General features: G+C 41.3%; 1 protein-coding gene across 17 annotated transcripts in view; it reads left to right on the top strand.

Moving 5' to 3' along the window:
• CHL1 (cell adhesion molecule L1 like) overlaps positions 1–16,810 on the top strand; it is a 151,122-nt gene that overhangs the window by 86,046 nt on the left and 48,266 nt on the right. For 11 of the 17 annotated variants that reach the window (XM_019755808.2, XM_074312207.1, XM_019755802.2 and 8 more), the window contains 5 exons: positions 1,726–1,831; positions 4,792–4,979; positions 14,220–14,342; positions 15,400–15,570; positions 16,457–16,504. In XM_019755808.2, the coding sequence (XP_019611367.2) occupies positions 1,726–1,831; positions 4,792–4,979; positions 14,220–14,342; positions 15,400–15,570; positions 16,457–16,504 (636 nt within the window). The remainder of the gene's footprint in view (positions 1–1,725; positions 1,832–4,791; positions 4,980–14,219; positions 14,343–15,399; positions 15,571–16,456; positions 16,505–16,810) is intronic. The other 6 variants (XM_019755807.2, XM_074312206.1, XM_074312204.1 and 3 more) reach the window with 1 other exon arrangement.

The raw sequence follows: 16,810 nt of genomic DNA on the forward strand, positions 1-16,810 counted from the left end.
GGGCTGTCCCTGAGGCCACCTACAGTCATCAGCTGCTGAGGTGTCTCCCCTTTTCAAGTCACATCTGTGTAAGGCTGGCTTTTCTGCAAATCTTTACGCAAAACCACCGTGGCCCCGACTTGATGCAGACCTTTGAGAACCCAGCTGCCTCCTGTTAAGACATTTAAGAGATTTGCAACAATGTGTTGTTATGAAACAGTGCCATTATTCTTCTATTCCGTGTTTTTGATAAAATCTGTTATTTATTTTAACATGTGACAGGACTATTTTAAATGGATTAATGCATAAATATTTTAAAGACTTTGCTGTTGTCATTTCTAATGTAGTAAATATTGTTTGATATAACTGCTATGAACACAAGCACTCTGGCATCTCCTACAGTTTTTAAGAATGTCAGGTGATCCCGAGACCAAAGACACTAAGATCAGTTGATCCAGCCTGAGTCCCTAATTTTACAGATGAGGAAACAGAGTGGGCCAGGGCCAGGCCTGTGTCGCGGGGCTCAGGGTCCTCCTTGTACGGGAATCCACGGTGGGACGTTCCTCGCGTAATCCGGCCCCCCTGCCTCTCTGCACATGGCTTTGTTCAAAACACGTTTGTTAGTCGGGTTCCTGCTGCTGAACTGGTAACTCGTCCTTGTGAATTCAGTCCTGTCCCCTTACCCGGAAGTTGTAAGAACTGGGCTAAAATGGTCCTGTATCCCTTTGAAAACTACTGAGGGTTCGAAGACAGGATATCTTTACATATATCATGATCTGTGTCCTACTTCAAAACTTAAGCCAAGTTTGTGTGTTCAGCATCAGAACACTTAATGTATTAGCGATTGTTTGTATTCAATTCTGCCGGAGGGGAGAAGACTAACCTCGAGCCCCAAATAGTTAAATGGGAAAATATGCATGAAAGGAACATTTATAAATGGGCGTGACAAAAATACTAGTCCAGAGAAAAACGTTTATTAACAAAAACAACAAATGGAAAGAAAAATAAAGGAAATGAGGAGGTTGTGTTTTCCTTTGTAATGATCAGTGAAAAATGTCGGTGTTAGTTGGTGGCAAAGATGCAGGAAGCCACTGTCCCCATATGTCATCTGTGGTAAATACCCACAAAATGGGATCAGCATTTATCCAGAGGCATCTCCGCTCATGGCCACGCCTGGAAATGTATCATAAGTCACTCGCTCAGTAGAGGGAAAGTCGATATGCTCAGGGATGTCGGCTGACGTGCATGTTACCTAGAAAAAGAAAAATGAAAAAAAAGTCTAATGTCCAATAATTGGAAAATTATTAAAGTATCACATATCATGGAAAGAAATAACGTAAAAATAGTCAATTATAGTGTCTTAGCAAACCAGAAAGACAAAATCCAGAACTGTCAAAATGACCTAAGTAAACACATATACACAGGAACACAGACTAAATGCCAATAATTTCACAATAGATACTTTAAACTTGTACTAATATGGACAATTTTCTTCTGTTTTAAATCCATTTTCTTCTGGATTTAAGTAAAACGAACACATATGGCAGCATGAAATGATGGCAGTGATGTATATCCCTTAGAATTAAATACAGTTTGCAAAGAGGAAGTCCGATTTGTCCTGTAATTTTCACTCTTAAACAGTCCTTTTACTGATGAATACGGTCACGCGTTTAAAGTGTCTCTATCACAGCTAAGCGACCTCACCCTGTCTCGAAGTGCTCCTTAAATGTCTGTGTTAACATTTAGTCCAGCAGGTCCCAACCATCACAAAACAGTCAAAACTGCAAGTGGCCTTTCCCTTCGACGAATATTTCCAAATCGAGTGTGAAGCTAAAGGGAATCCAGCACCAACGTGAGTTGTTCCTTCAAACTAAATATGTTTATATGTGAAAAATCCTGTTTCCTTTTTTCCCTCTGGCCATAGGAAGCTTGTTGGGCTACAAATCGACGCAAGGCGAGGGTTTTCATATGCATGAGAGCTGTGTCTGAAAAGGAAAGCCTGTTATGTTACATGTGTGCTTCTGCCAGTTGAAATTCTTGTTACCATAAAGTAAATCATCTTAAATACTTCACACAGGCTTTGGCGTTGTGGGAAATTCCATAGCTCCTACCTTACAAGTGAGCAGGGAGTGAGAAACCAGAAGACCCTCTGTGCTACCTAGTGAAAGGCAGCATTTATTAAGCCAAAGTTATACATTTAGAAACGTATTCTATCGTATTAGTTAGTGCATGACTTTAAATGTGACACGTATGTTATTCAGTGAACAGGTTGTTACTGATGTTTTATAAGTTATCACAGAAATACTGAGTCGTCCTAATGGCAGATGCTGTCTGCATGGCATTTGCATTTTATATGAATTAAATAATTGTTACTCTAGGGCCTTATGATCAGCGTTGAAGTTATTTCAAAGCACCTTCTATGTGGTAAAGGAGCTATGTGGTGTGTGCTCGCAGTGAGGGCCGAGGAGTCTTGGGGAAAATTCCAGAGTTTAAAGTTCTTGGTGATGTAAAATGGGCAGCAAAGCCTACATACGTTCATTGATGTGCTTGATTGCTGTATGTCCATTACAAAGATACATGTTAATGAAAACTGACTATTTGAAATTGCATTGTGACTAGCATTATTATTACCTGATAGTTTGATATTTTAAAAATCACCCATTGTAAGTCATTAACATGTAAAATTATCATTATTTCTCTATTTTACCAAACAGAATATATTCAGTTATTGTATATAAATATAAATAGAATTATATCAACTAAAGAAGAGTTTAGTCAGTCAATGTAAATCTGAATCAAGCGACAGTCTGATATATATTAATATTATATAACTGATTTATTATTTCAAAAGATAATACCAGACAATCATCTGAGATAATTAATGATCAAATATATTTATCATGTCAGTAGACACTGTTGAGTTTAATTATGAAATACTGGCATTTTCACTAAATTTAGAAATAAGAATAGAATATCTGCTATTAATACTTTTGCTCATTTTTCTAGAGCCATGTCCAATATTATGTAAGAAAAGAAAATAAATACTACAAATATTAAGAAAATGTAATTAGTAAGAATTTGATTATTATATAATTTGACATTCTATCTGAAAACCCAAGAAAATTCACTGGACAAAAATAAGGTTTTATAAATAAGAAGGGCTGCAGTACATGGTCAATTATAAATAAATATGTTTTAAAGCCTAATTAGATGCCTATGCAAAACAATGAGAAAATAATTAGAAAACAAGAAGAAAACATCACAACAGTAGAAGGAACAGCAATCTCAACAGTCAGCGGCAGCAAGGTTAACAAAAACAATATCAAAAAACATTAGCAACACGCTCACTAATAGTAATAGTTACAGTAACAACACGAATTATGTAGGATCTAAATTGGGGAGATCTGTGAAATTCTACATTGGATCATAAAAGGAGATTCGAGTGAGTGCACAGATATAGTATATTTCCAAGTGGAAATGTTTAATTTTGTATACATGCAATGCTCTTAGTTCATATATTGGAATTTAAAGGAATAGACTTGACCTGTTTTGTTGGAGGTAAAACGAGCAAAGCATAAAACAGAGGCAGAGACAGAGAGAGAAGCAGAAGCTGTGGACGGAGAAGGCAGGTGCTTCTAGCAAAAGTGTGTCCCATGGAAGTGTGTAGAAGGAATAAGCAGATGGGCTACTGTGAGGAGTGGGGTTCAGGCATAGCCACACTTACAGGGGTCGTTCATATCTGCAATGCTAGATAAAATCGGGGAAGACCCCTAACTGGGTAAAGGCTTCTACAGCCTTGTCCAGAGAACTGACGCCATCACGTGCAGGGCTGGGACATAACTATTTTTGTGTGTGATGCAATTCTGCAACATTTATGAAAAACTATAAAAATCCTCTTATTACTCTATTAATCTCACTTCTAAGGAATTGGCCTACAGAACTATTTGAACCTGAAGCACAATTTAAACAAGTACCAAAAAATAAATAGGAATGGATTATCATACTATTGCTTATAGAAAGGGAAACATGGAAATAGTGAAGTAACTTAAATAGTAACCATATGACAGAATATCATGTCTTTGCTAGCATTGTAATAACTGGAAAAACTCAATTGGCGAAATTATATAGTAATTTGATCTCAGGTATGCAACATTTATTGTAGTCTCCAAAATATTAGTAAAAATTGTACATTATGTTTCTAATTGGAAAAATTGAAAAATCAAAGAACAGAACACAGCCTGCTTCAGTGCTCAGTCTGTTGTAACAGCTTCACATGGCTTGTGTCGTGGTCAGTTCAGGCTGCTGGGACAGAAGTGCCCCCCTAGGTGGCTTTAACAACACGTATTCATTTCTCATGCCTGGAGGGCAGGAAGCCCAAGATCAGGGTGCCAGCAGATGGGCGTCTGGGGAGGCCACTTCCTGCCTCGCAGGCACCCTTCTTCTCCCTGTGTCCTGGCGGACAGGACGAGGGGCTCTCAGGAGACCCTGCTCTGTGGGCACTAATCCCAGTCGTGGGGCTCCACCCTCATGATCTCATCCGCTCCCAAAAGCCCCACCTCTTCCCACCATCACGGGGGGGGGGGGGGGGGGGTGTCAAGCTTCAACAAATTGGGGGGCGGGCGTAACCACTCCATCTATATCAACTTGCAAGACTGCTCAGATTCTTCTGACCGTTACGGTCTCCTGTTATATTGCATTAAACATTTTTCACCATAAAACGCCTTGTTTTGCCATCTGTGCATTTGTTTACAAATGCTTTAAGAGACGCTATGATGATTTTTCTGGATTACGAAGTTGAGCTTCATCTTACAGATTTACATGGACTAAGGATGGCAAGCCCTTTGACTTCTCTGACCCTCGGCTCATTGTCTCCAACAACTCCGGGACCTTCAAGATCCCAAACGAGGGCCACATATCTCACTTTCAAGGGAAATACCGCTGTTTTGCTTCGAATAAACTAGGAGTTGCAATGTCAGAAGAAATTGAATTCATAGTTCCAAGTAAGTATGACAACGGAGATTACATTTTACAGATGTTTTTGTCACGTGTTAAGTAGGCACTATACTGGGTACTGATGAAATTACACATTGTTAATTTGATCAGCTTACATGTGCCTTATATTTTACTTATGCGGGAAATTCTCTTCTAGGTCTTGTTACTTCGAGGTGGGTGACCTTGAAGCAGCATAATTCTTCTGTGTTTTAGAAACCTTTCACTAACATAGGAACAATAACGTCTGCTTCTCCTCACAGGATGAGAACTACGTTAAATACAAGTTTAGTTAGGCTCGGCTAGGTTATGCTGCAATAATGAGTGACAAGCCCGTGTTTACACAAGGCTATTCCTCAACTATGCCATTTGCTATGGTCTGGCCACTCCGCATGCCTCCTCGGGAGTCAAGCTGGTGGAGACTCCATCACCCTAAGGCTGCAGCATGTGCCACCTGTGCCACCTTGGGCAGAGTCTGGGGCAGAGAGCATGAAAATCTGCTTCCAAGGAGAAATTACATGGGTGACTGCTCCTCCCAGTTTGTTAGGTGGCACAAAGCCAATCACAGAGCCCCACCTAACTGCAGCATGAGTGTCCATGGCAGAGGAGAAGCAGTGATTGGTATGTATCAGTAATGTTCTCCACAAACAAGAAGCATGGAAACTGTAAACTGTTAAGGGTGTCATTTATTGATAATCGTCAGCAAGAGCAAGTGACTCCATCGTCACCGTATTTGGCCTCTGTGCACGGGATCTCTGATGACTCACCTTCACATTTGGTCATTTACTTTCCTTCATCTCATAATCATCTCAAGGTATCCAGCATCTCATGATTCTAACCAAAGACTTTACAGAATAAATTATATGTATAAACCTGTCATTAGCTTTTACTTGGCAATTTCTTCCTGCAGAGTTTCAGACACTGAGTGACTCAAAGAAAGTCATAGACCTCGAAGGATATGGGTGGAAGAATGTACACACGCTTCTGAAAAACGAATAGTGAAAACTACATGCGCCTTGTCCCAAAAGTTGGGACAAGGGACTGGATTTAAATTGTTCTAAAGTCCTTATATTAATATTATTGTTGAGGAGAGAATATAGATCAAATTTAGACAATATAAGTAAAGTATGCATCTTAAAATTTATTGAATAATTACACTCAAATATAGCAAAAACGAGCGATTATCAAATTTTGTGATGTGAGAAAGAGGAAGAAAAAGTATGAAAGCTGAAAAAAAGAAAAAATGAGAAAGCAGAAAGAAAAAAGTAGAAATAAATCCAAATACATATCACTAATTGAAGATGAAAGCAATTAGACTAAATACCCCACATTAATAAAAATGCTATAAACTATTTACAACATAGCACATCTAAATCATCAGGATATAGAATCACTAAAACTACAAAAGTGGAAGTGATATCCCAGCTGAATGCCATTCAAAAGAAAGTAGGTGTGGCTGTAGTAATGTCAGTCACAATAGACTTTTATTTTTTAAAAGGCTTCCTGGAGATTAATTCAATACGCATACATAATGTTAAAATGTGTGAAACAAAATAAAATTACATGGAGAAATAGACAAAAAATGGCATTTTAACATATGTCTTTCATTATTTGGTAGCTCAAGCAGAGAAAACATTAGTAAGCACATAAAGATTTAAAGGACGCATTACAAGCTCCAGCTAGTGACAGTGTGGAGACATTGTACCTAAAACTGCAGGATGCATTTTTCCAATATTTGACGATGAAATAGCTATGCAGAAAATATGACCATATACAATTAAGTTTGAAATCAATAATAATAATATAATAGTAGTAATAATAATAAAGCTAGAAAAGCCTTCTGTCTTTGAAAATGAATAAACGTATTTCTAAGTAACTCATGTCAAACAAGAATGGCAAAGGGAAATAGAATATATTTTGTAGTGACAATAGTAGAAATTCTAGGAAGGAATTCAAGATGGCGGATTAGCAAAAAAAAAAGAAATTTTGCATAAACAGGCGTGAAGCAGCTGCTTTATGTAGAGATATTTTCATCTTATATTATAAAAGAAGAAAGGATGACGATTAATGACGTAAGCTGAGTAGGTAACATCATGTTTAGATGAAAATGCATGAGGTATAACCTAAGGTGACAGAATAAATTCCAAGAAATTGGCGTGAAGGGAGAAAACAATATAGACGCAGAGAGTAAGTCCAACAAAAGGTGTGAGAGCTTTGTGGTTTGAAAAGCATTTTAAAAATACCTACACAAATGGAAAAAAAGTGCCGTTTTCACGGATAGAAGGACTCAGTAAAGCTAAAAATATCAATTCTCTGTGAATTGATATCAGGATAATGAATAAAAATCTCTGTGGGTTATTTTTGTCTGTTTGTGGATTGTGAACAAGCGATTGACAAGTATTTTTGAGGAACAATGGGCACAATTTTGTACACTCGCTTGAAGAATACAAACAGATCAGGATACTTGGCCTTATCAGACCACTTTAGTCATTCAGCCAGTCTGGCTGTGTGCACGCGGATGGGACAGTACAGAGAACCCAGAAACAGACCGTCACATATCTGCCAACCGTGTGGAAGAGCTAGCATGGATTGCCTTCCTTCCTTCCTTCCTTCCTTCCTTCCTTCCTAACTACATGGTGTGGAACAACTGGTTATCCACATACAGAAACGTTTCTTTGGAGTCCTGGCTCACCTCATGTACAAGACTCCTTCCAGGTGGTTAGAGACTCAACTAAAGGAAAAATATTTTCTAAAAGTAGAAAAAGGGTTGGACAATGTATTCATGACCCGAGGTGGGGAAGAACTCTTAGACAAGACATGTTAGAGCTCCACGGAGATCATTCAAGACACATTTGACTACATTTGATCCTTAGATCCTATCATCGAAAGACTCCAGGAAGAAAGTGAAAAGATAAGCCACAGCCCAGAAAAAAGTGCATTGCCAATGAATATAACTAAATATAATGTTATGTATTTATAAATAATTTAACAAATCTCTAAGAAAAAAGAAATGAAGGGGTGAAAAGACAAAACTTGCACCCCAGACTGGAATAACTAATAAAAAATATGAAAATGTGCTCAACATCATTCGAATTCAGGAATAGATCAGTTGTAACCCACATGATACAAGCATTTGATCCCACAGAATGGGAACTATTACAGAGTCTGAGAGCAGCTACTTCAGGTGGGAATATGCAGGTGCCAGGACACGTGTCCACGTGCCGTTCGGCCACCGCTTGGCCTGTGGGAAACATGCTGTCACCTCCTTAGTTGAAGACACTCCCCTGTGACCAGCAATTCCATTTCCTTGTTCACGTGCATGTGCCCTGGTCCGTGTGCACCAGGAATGTTTGTAGCATTGCTTGTGTGAAGCACATACTGGAGAAAATGCGAGCCCTGCCATCAGTAGGATGAATAGATAGACTGTGGTACCTTCCGACTGAAAATACCTCTCAGCAATGAAAATGCTCAGCCTTCGGAACATTAGCAAAAGCAAATCTTGTAAGACTACATACTGTATCATTTTATTTTATAACTTTAATAATGTGTGAAAAGAAAATATCGTTTGGCAGAATAATTCTGTGGTAAAATTATAATGAAAAACAAGAGGTTGATACAAAGAAAATTCGGGAGCGTAATTACCTCTGATGGAATGGAGAGGGAATAGAGCCTCACCAGACAGAAAGGTCACGGTGATATTATGCGCCTTTTGTATAACGGCTGGTGAGTAAAAGGGTGTTCTTTTTATTCTTTGTTACTTTACAAATGATCTTTCTGTATATGTAAAATTACTATAAGTGTGTAGCATACTGATTTGCGTGAATTAGATTGTACCAGGTTATTAAGTAAGATATTATATCATTGTAATGGACAGAGCAGTGACATATAAACTCGGAAATGGCCTCAGGCGTGTGGGGTTAAAGTGACATTCAACAGGAAATGTTAATAAATTCAGAAAATATTACCATGAAAATTGTGGTTGAGAATCATAAAACTAGATCTATCTATCTATCCATCCATCCATCCATCCATCCATCCATCCATCCACCCACCCACCCACCTATGATCTATCTGCCTATATCTACCTACCTGAAATACATTAACTGAAATAAGGTGTGTGTGAGAGAGAGATTGATTATTAAAAATCTGTTGTAGAAGACTAGGCATTGGGGTGATCCCTAACCTGAATTCTAGTGGTTGCTATGGAGACACCAGGGAAAAGGCAGCAGCTAGACCTATGCAGAGAAGGAAATGACACGTTTTAGTGTGCGATTCTGCAGTGAAAGGATTTTTAAAAATATTAATCTCGCTATCAGCAGACCGAGTGAGGACGTGAGCAATGGCAGGATAATTCTGGCTGGAATGGCTGGTCTTGTTGTCAGCGGTGAGAGTCAGGTCTGTGCTGTGTCGTGGGTAATTGCCCCATTTTTCTGCTGCTGAGAAGAGAGCAAAATCAATTAGGTTTCTTATGCATCATTTCCAGTCTCCCCTGAGATTACTTCATCACTGAGCAGCTTCCTGTATCATTTATATGTTGAATGGGACCACAATTCCTAGGAATTTATAAATCAGAGGCCATTTAAAGCTTTCTACAACATTTATCAATTGATTCTTCTCTTAAACTGTAGAGATTTGATTAATTTTTTATGTTGTTAGAGACTTTGTGATTCCAGTTTTAAAATTTGTGTCTCTCATCTTTAAAGTTTTCGGTACACTCACCTTAACGGCTTTACCACCCGAGTTCCACCATAAGCAGAGCAGCTGAACGTCCCATCAGTGCCCCTGCAAACAGAAGCCTTTCAGTTTTCTACTTTCAACAACATTGCCATTGAGTTTGCTAAGGGAAAGTAAAGGGAAAAAAGCAACCAAACAAACACAATGTACTGTTTTCAGACATGAGGGAAATGGCTTAACTAAATAAGTGGGTTTTCCAAGGTGTGGCTTGGAGAGCGAGTCAGCGAATGATTCAACAAGTCTGTTAGCCCTGTTTGCGGGCCAGCCACTTCTCTAGTAATTTTAGACTCTCAGTGGACAAAGCAAGGGCTGTTCTCAAGAAATGTACAACCTGAGGGCGGATGTGGCGAATGGGTTGGGCAGAAGGTAATAAGCTGGTTTTGCCTTCTTTCTGTCAGCCTTCAGTGGCGCTGAAACCATGCTATAAATTCCCTGTTTCGCCCGTTCAGCCCTGGGATGTCAGAGAACAGCTTGGCTGTCTCCACAGAGCATTCCTAGGTCATCTCAGCTTACACTGGGTTTCTGTCTTGTGACTTTTAAACAATTTTTGAGGTATCATTTACATATCGTCAATTTTCCCTGTTTTACGCACACAATCACTTAAATTTTCATTAAATTTTCATAAAATTTTGCAGTTTCTTCATCGTCAAAGCCCAGCATTAGCACATTCCCATCACCCCCAGAAGATTCCTGTACCCACCTGTGGACACATGCCCCTCCCACCCATGGTTGTGCCCCCTCCCACCCCAGCCCCAGGCAGTCACCACTCTGCCCTCGGCCTTTGTGGATTTCCTTTCTGAACATTCCATGTAATAGGACTCATACAATGTATGACCTTTTCCATGTCGCTGCATCCACTTAGCATGTTTTGGCAGTTAATTCATGTTGTAACAGATCAGTAGCTCTTACAGCACGTGTCAGTAGTTGGTTCCTGTTTACTGCTGAATAATGTCCAGTTATTTGGATGGGATACATTTTGTTTACCCACTCACCAGTTGGTGTCCTCACTCACTGTTTGGGAGACTGTTGATCGTCATGTCTATTAGTTGGGATGCTTAGAAACGAGAAGGATGGAATGCTGTGCTCTTCCTCCTCCTGCACTGCCTGGTAGATGCACCATGAGTGCATGTCAGCCATGATTGGTTGATTGATTGCTTCACAGGCTGAGGAATGCAAGAATGAGTAAAATAATAATGCAATTTCCACTCGCGACTAAAACCATCTAAGACATGGCAGGCGTAGGGAGGAAGTCCTGCATACGACGTTTTCGATGGAAGCCACGTCGTGACTTCCCTTTACTGTGTGTGCAGCCCGTAGGCGTGGGGGGACTGTACCTCTTAGGGTTTGTAACATCCTGCTCTTAAGAAACTTGGTGACACTTGTGAGGATCCCAGAGAGATGACCTCAGAGGATCTGGGAAGCCAGGGGCAGGTGAAGAGGGCAGGAAAGGGGCGATGCGGCCTGAAGCTGCGAAGCCAGGTCGTGTGGGCAGGGCCTGGGGTGGAGCCCGGGGCATCCTCAGCACATCCTTCAGGTGTAGTGTAGGTTTCCACGAGTCGCCTCCATGTCAGGTACACAGGGTTCTTCTGTCCTTATATGAGGTTGAGACAAATGATGATGAGGGTCAGAAGTCACTGTCAGCACGTCGAGTGGGAAGCCTGGAAGTTCTGTATTTTCAGGTTTGCTGTGTGTTGGGAGCTCCAGCGAGATCGTCACCGTCACAACAAGCAGCTAACTTGTCTCCAGGATGGTTATTTCACGCTGGCTTCCGACTGGGCTTTCAGGAGCCTGTCTGTACCCTTGGACTTGTTACTAGAAGTGTGTCTGCTACACTGGTAATAACCTTGGGTGCCTATTGGAGGGTACGATGGAGTTGGGTGCTGCATATGCTTGTTTTCCTGGTGCAGGTGACAGGTGGGCATTCCGTACAAAGGAAACTGACTTATTAGACTTGGTTTCTGGGATTTCCCAACATTGTGAAGTCCTGCTTAGGTAGGCGCTGTGTACAAGTGGGCTCTGATCCCTTTGCCCAGAGCCGTTCCATGGCCAAGTCCAGTCTCACTGAAACACGAATCAGTTATGCTGGTTTGGGTGTCAATTATACTCATTTGACAGAAGCTGCCTTGGCAAGCTGAGCAGTGTGGTTGCCTCACAGAAAAGAGAAATGGTTGTTTATACTTCACTTGATAAAGTGCCACGTGTTTCCAAACGTACAATACTGATGCTGGTCACGAGAGAGACAATTAGCAGAAGTCATCGTTGGGAGTTATTTTGAATGGAATCATGTCTTCATTTGGATTAAGGTGGGCTTCATGCCTGCTGTTGAGTTATAGTAATTAAGTTTCACATTTATCTGTGGAAGTTATATGTTTTCTTTCTAGCATGGCATCAGACTTACTAAATAGTTTCAAAGTCAAAGAACTAGACCTAAAAAAACCTGACAAATTAATATTCTTTATACATCTATTCTCAGTCCTGAAATTATTGCATTTATAAATATTCTCTGTTTCTGGGTATTAAGTTCATCTTTGGCTAAAAGCTGTCCCAAAGAATTATGGCACGTAAGGAAGGGTTTGTTAGACTTAGACATTTTATTTTTTATTTCCGATGCCTTGGAAGCCAATTGAATCACATATTTACATTTTCTGAAGTGCAATTGTACAATCTCGACTTAATTAATCACTGACAGGACTGTCTGTTTGAATCATTAGATTTTTCCCAAACACTCTCCAATGGGGCAGCTCTCCGGTTAGGGCTCTATACATCTTGTCAATTAGCTGCTGCTCAGCAGCTCTCAGCCTGGGACTGTGTACGTGTGGGCACTGTGCTGCTTGCTTGTTAGAATCAGGATTACATGCTCCTTGCATTTCCGAGTCTGTGTTTCCCCCCTTTGTTGCCCCTTGTATCTGAGTATAAACAGGTCCAATAACTGCCCAGCCACACTGGTGATGTCATACCAGTGAGCCCCGGGCTTCAGTTGTAACAAGTTACACTAAATACGGGATTGAATGGGGAGCTGTGCTCACAGAGTTTGTAAGTTACTTACTACATGTCACTTGCATGAGGTATACTTTCTGCAAATGACTCGCGTGACATTCGCTCTCTGTCACAACTAAGGTTTCACCAAGTAAGTGGCATTCATATGTATATACACGATCTTAATATAGCGAATGCACCAGACATGCCTTCCTGCCTTTGGATGGAAACTGCATGCTACCTGGATCCAAACCGTGATTCCAGAGTGGCTGCCGTTTCAGCTATGTTTGCAGACTTGCCAGGGGGACCCTACTAGAATGAGTTGGCCAAGAATCCCCAGTGAAGACTGTCGCATGACCGAAGACTGTCTTCTGAACTGGCAAAGGCACTATAAGCCTGAAAGATCCTTGACTTTAGACTAAAAGCAATTCTTTGTAAGCAGCTGGTGCATCAAAGAAAGGAATGTCATCAAATTCCCTCAGTTGGTGTGTGGGTCCGGTGCGAGGGCACCAGTACCTAGGAAATGCATGAGCTTCTCGAGAAAATTTGCGATAAAAGAGTATATCTTCAGACTTCTGAGAATAACCGTAACCTTTTATAAACTACAATAAGAATGAAATGCAGAGATGGAAACCCGCTAATGAATTCCATCAGGTCAGCTATGTTGTACACATTCCGTAGGTCCTTCACTTCAGTAAGTAACTCTGTAGGGTGAATTCTCTTCACAGAGCTGAAAAACAATGTAGTGTTCAGATAGACCACATTTTGAATATTCTTAAAGCTATTTTATAAATACTTTCATAAAAATATCAAGCATTGGTGTTGGATTTCAAATTCTGCACAGTTGTGACTTCTAGTCCCATTTTAACTGCATTGCTTTTTAGGAAATCAACTCCATCCTGGGGGGGGAAAAAAAAACAATGTATTGAAATATTGCAAAGTCTTCTTTCCTACATCAATTCCGGGTCACTTTAAATTTCATTTGCTGGGAGCCATCCCAGTCTGGGTGGCTCTCTTTGTGACACCACGTGGTCATGTCTGGTTTGGCATTGCACCTGTACCTTTTTCCTCTGTAGGACTTGAACTTTTTATTTAGTTTGGTTTTGCTCTCAGTGGAATATTTGCCAATCACATTCAAAAGCTTCACAGTAAAGTGAGAGAGAGAGAATATGTACCCACCTTAAAAAGTCACAGTGTTCAGAGTAAAGGATGGCACGTCTGTCAGACCTTTGAGTGAGCAAGTCCTGTGGCCCAGACCTCACGCCTCTGTGTGCAGAAAGCTGCGAGAGCATCTTAGTGTCCTATTGACGTCACAGCAAAAACGTTTGCTGTCTAGTTACAACACGCAGAAGTATTTTTAAATCTCAAGTTCTTAGTAGTATTTTCCTCTGCAGGGGAGGTAATGAGAACCAAGATTTGTGGTGTTGAATTTATTAAAAGTGCTTTATTTTTTTTAAAAAAAAGATGAATGTGTTAAGATATTACTTGTGACATTGAAAGTTAATTTTAAAATAATGTGTTAAAATGATTTCTTATACCAGGTGTTCCAAAATTCCCAAAAGAAAAGATTGACCCTTTGGAAGTGGAGGAGGGAGACCCCGTTGTCCTCCCGTGCAAGCCCCCCATGGGCCTCCCACCTTTGCACATTTACTGGATGAATATCGGTAAGTTACGTTCTGTTTTGATTGCAAGCATCATGTCAGATAACGTACCGGAATCAAAGATAAAAAATAACATAAGATTATCAATGTGGAATCCAATAGATTTTTAAAACTATGTCCACCTGTAGTCAGCTCCAAGTTTTACATACACACTTAGGGGTGTACATGAAAACCCTGGAAAACCAATTATGAGCTAAATCTATCTCTTCGTTTTGTCATCTCTGAAGAGAGCAGAGGCCGCTGACAGGACGACGTGTGTCTGTGAGGAAAATGCTTTCAGTGTTGCAGACCACTCACTTGGCTTCAGGATCGTACCCATGTGAATGTCAAGCACGTTACTCGCTTTAGATTCTGTCTGTTGACATGGCACCCACTCCATACAGTGACCCACACAGAAGTTAGTATTAACATGTTGTTTCATTTGCCAAAAAAGTTTACTGACAAGATCTTGAGTTGAAACCCAGCTTCTCGTAAAGTCCACTTCTGGCGTGTGCCTTAGCAGTGCTCCCTACATGTTTTCTCCCTGTGGCCCCCAGAGAAAAACAATCCTCTTAGTGCAGTGCTCGGAAGAGAGCCAAGGCAGGTACTCTTGACTGCAGCCAACCATTCCAGACTCCAGTCATCCTAGAACCTTCCAGGCCACATCCAGGAAAGCGACACTAATATCTTAGAGACAGCGTTTGGGAGCTCTGTTTATAAGAAGTAGTCTAAGAAACCGAAAGTCATAATTAGGCCATTTTCTGAATTGGGCCAGTTTTTGGAGACGCCAGTGCAGACCGCTGAGTGTCACGGAGGCCCGATGTCAGGGCAGGGAGAAGGCGCAGGCCCGTCACCCACCAGGAACGTCCTCGGGCGATGGTGAAAACTGCGCTCCCTTGTGGTTGTCTTTCGTTTTTTACCTTTTGCTCACTTGCTGCTCCTACAGGAAGACCAGACTTGTGAGACCTTGGAAGAACAGACATGAAAAGTGAAATAAAATAATGTAAAAGAGAAGCTGTGATGGGAGATCAGACACAGGCAGGGCGGGCCGCCCCTTTTAACAGTGCGGGTTTCTCTGCAGAGTTGGAGCACATCGAGCAGGACGAGCGCGTGTACATGAGCCAGGAGGGAGACCTGTACTTCGCCAACGTGGAGGAGAGAGACAGCCGCAGCGACTACTGCTGCTTCGCTGCCTTCCCGAAGCTCAGGACCATTGTGCAGAAGATGCCCATGAAACTGACCGTCAACAGCTGTAAGTCCAGAGAACTCGCCGTCCTGTCTCAGTGCCGAATGCAGCCATGTCTCTACCATCCTGGGGCCAACGCTGGCAGAGCTGGGTTGGCATTTTCTTCCCTTGTTTAGTTAAACTCCAGAGCCCTCCCCCAGATGAGAGATGTCTGCCGCTGCCGATCGCAGGCGTCTGTCCATCGCGGCCAGAAAAGCAGACCTCAGTTCACAGTATGAGTGTATTTCATTTGAGGTCTGCAGGTCTAGTCATTTTCAGAGGGCGAATGCACACCAGTAGGCCAGGGTTTTCCCAGCAAGCCTCAGGCTTCCACTTACTGTGGTCGTCGACAAGCCAGCAGGCCTAAAGTGGGGAGAAAGTAACAGTCAAAAGAAAAAGAAGCAACAGCACAGTTCGTATCACATCAAGCTGTGTTGTCTACCCTCAGAAGACAGAGCTTGAATTGCTTCTCCCTCCCCTCGATTCTGCACCTGCCAGTCTGGGTTCCCAAATGGGAAAACGTCCTAGGGGAGAAAGGACAATGAGATGCCAGGGCAGACATAATTGGCTCTGGCAGAGCTGAACTTGGCATTGCGGTCCCATTGTCCAAGCGGGTGTGCGGTTTTGCCATCGTGTGTGTGCTGCCTTGCCTGAGTCAGGGTCCTTCCCACTCAGCATTGCTGGCGCCTCAGCTCTGGTCAGTGGGGCCGTGACTCCTCCCTCCCCACCTGGACTCGGCTGCTAGCTCAAGACGAAGCCGTTTTCGACCACATTCCCAGAGATGGTGTTCTGCTGAGGCATGGGTGCACCTCTTTTTGTAATTTTTCTGAGGAGACTGTGGCTTTTCATTCTTTAATGATATCAGCGTCTACCATTTGTTTGTGAGTTTTTTCCTTCCATTTTTTTATTTCAGTAAAGCATGCTAATGACTCGAGTTCATCCACAGACATTGGTTTCAAGGGTAAGTTGATCACGTGTAGAGTGTTGGCATTTATTTTTGCCTTTGGTAGCTCATTGCCATCTTAAAACTTGAGTTTTTCTAACCTTTGTAAGTTTGTTAAAATACTAATATTCCTGTCATTGAAAAACGCTTAGCACAGAGAACTCTATTACCACTCCCCCTAAATATATGCAAAGGAGTGCTACTTATAAATGCATAACTATATAAATGTAACTATATGTTTATATATAACATAATTAACATCTGCAAATACACACATACATGTAACTATATATTGTTAATGAAGTAATTATTGAGGTGTCCCAA

This window comes from Rhinolophus sinicus, linkage group LG10 (assembly GCF_036562045.2).
Source record: "Rhinolophus sinicus isolate RSC01 linkage group LG10, ASM3656204v1, whole genome shotgun sequence".
NCBI lineage: Eukaryota > Metazoa > Chordata > Mammalia > Chiroptera > Rhinolophidae > Rhinolophus > Rhinolophus sinicus.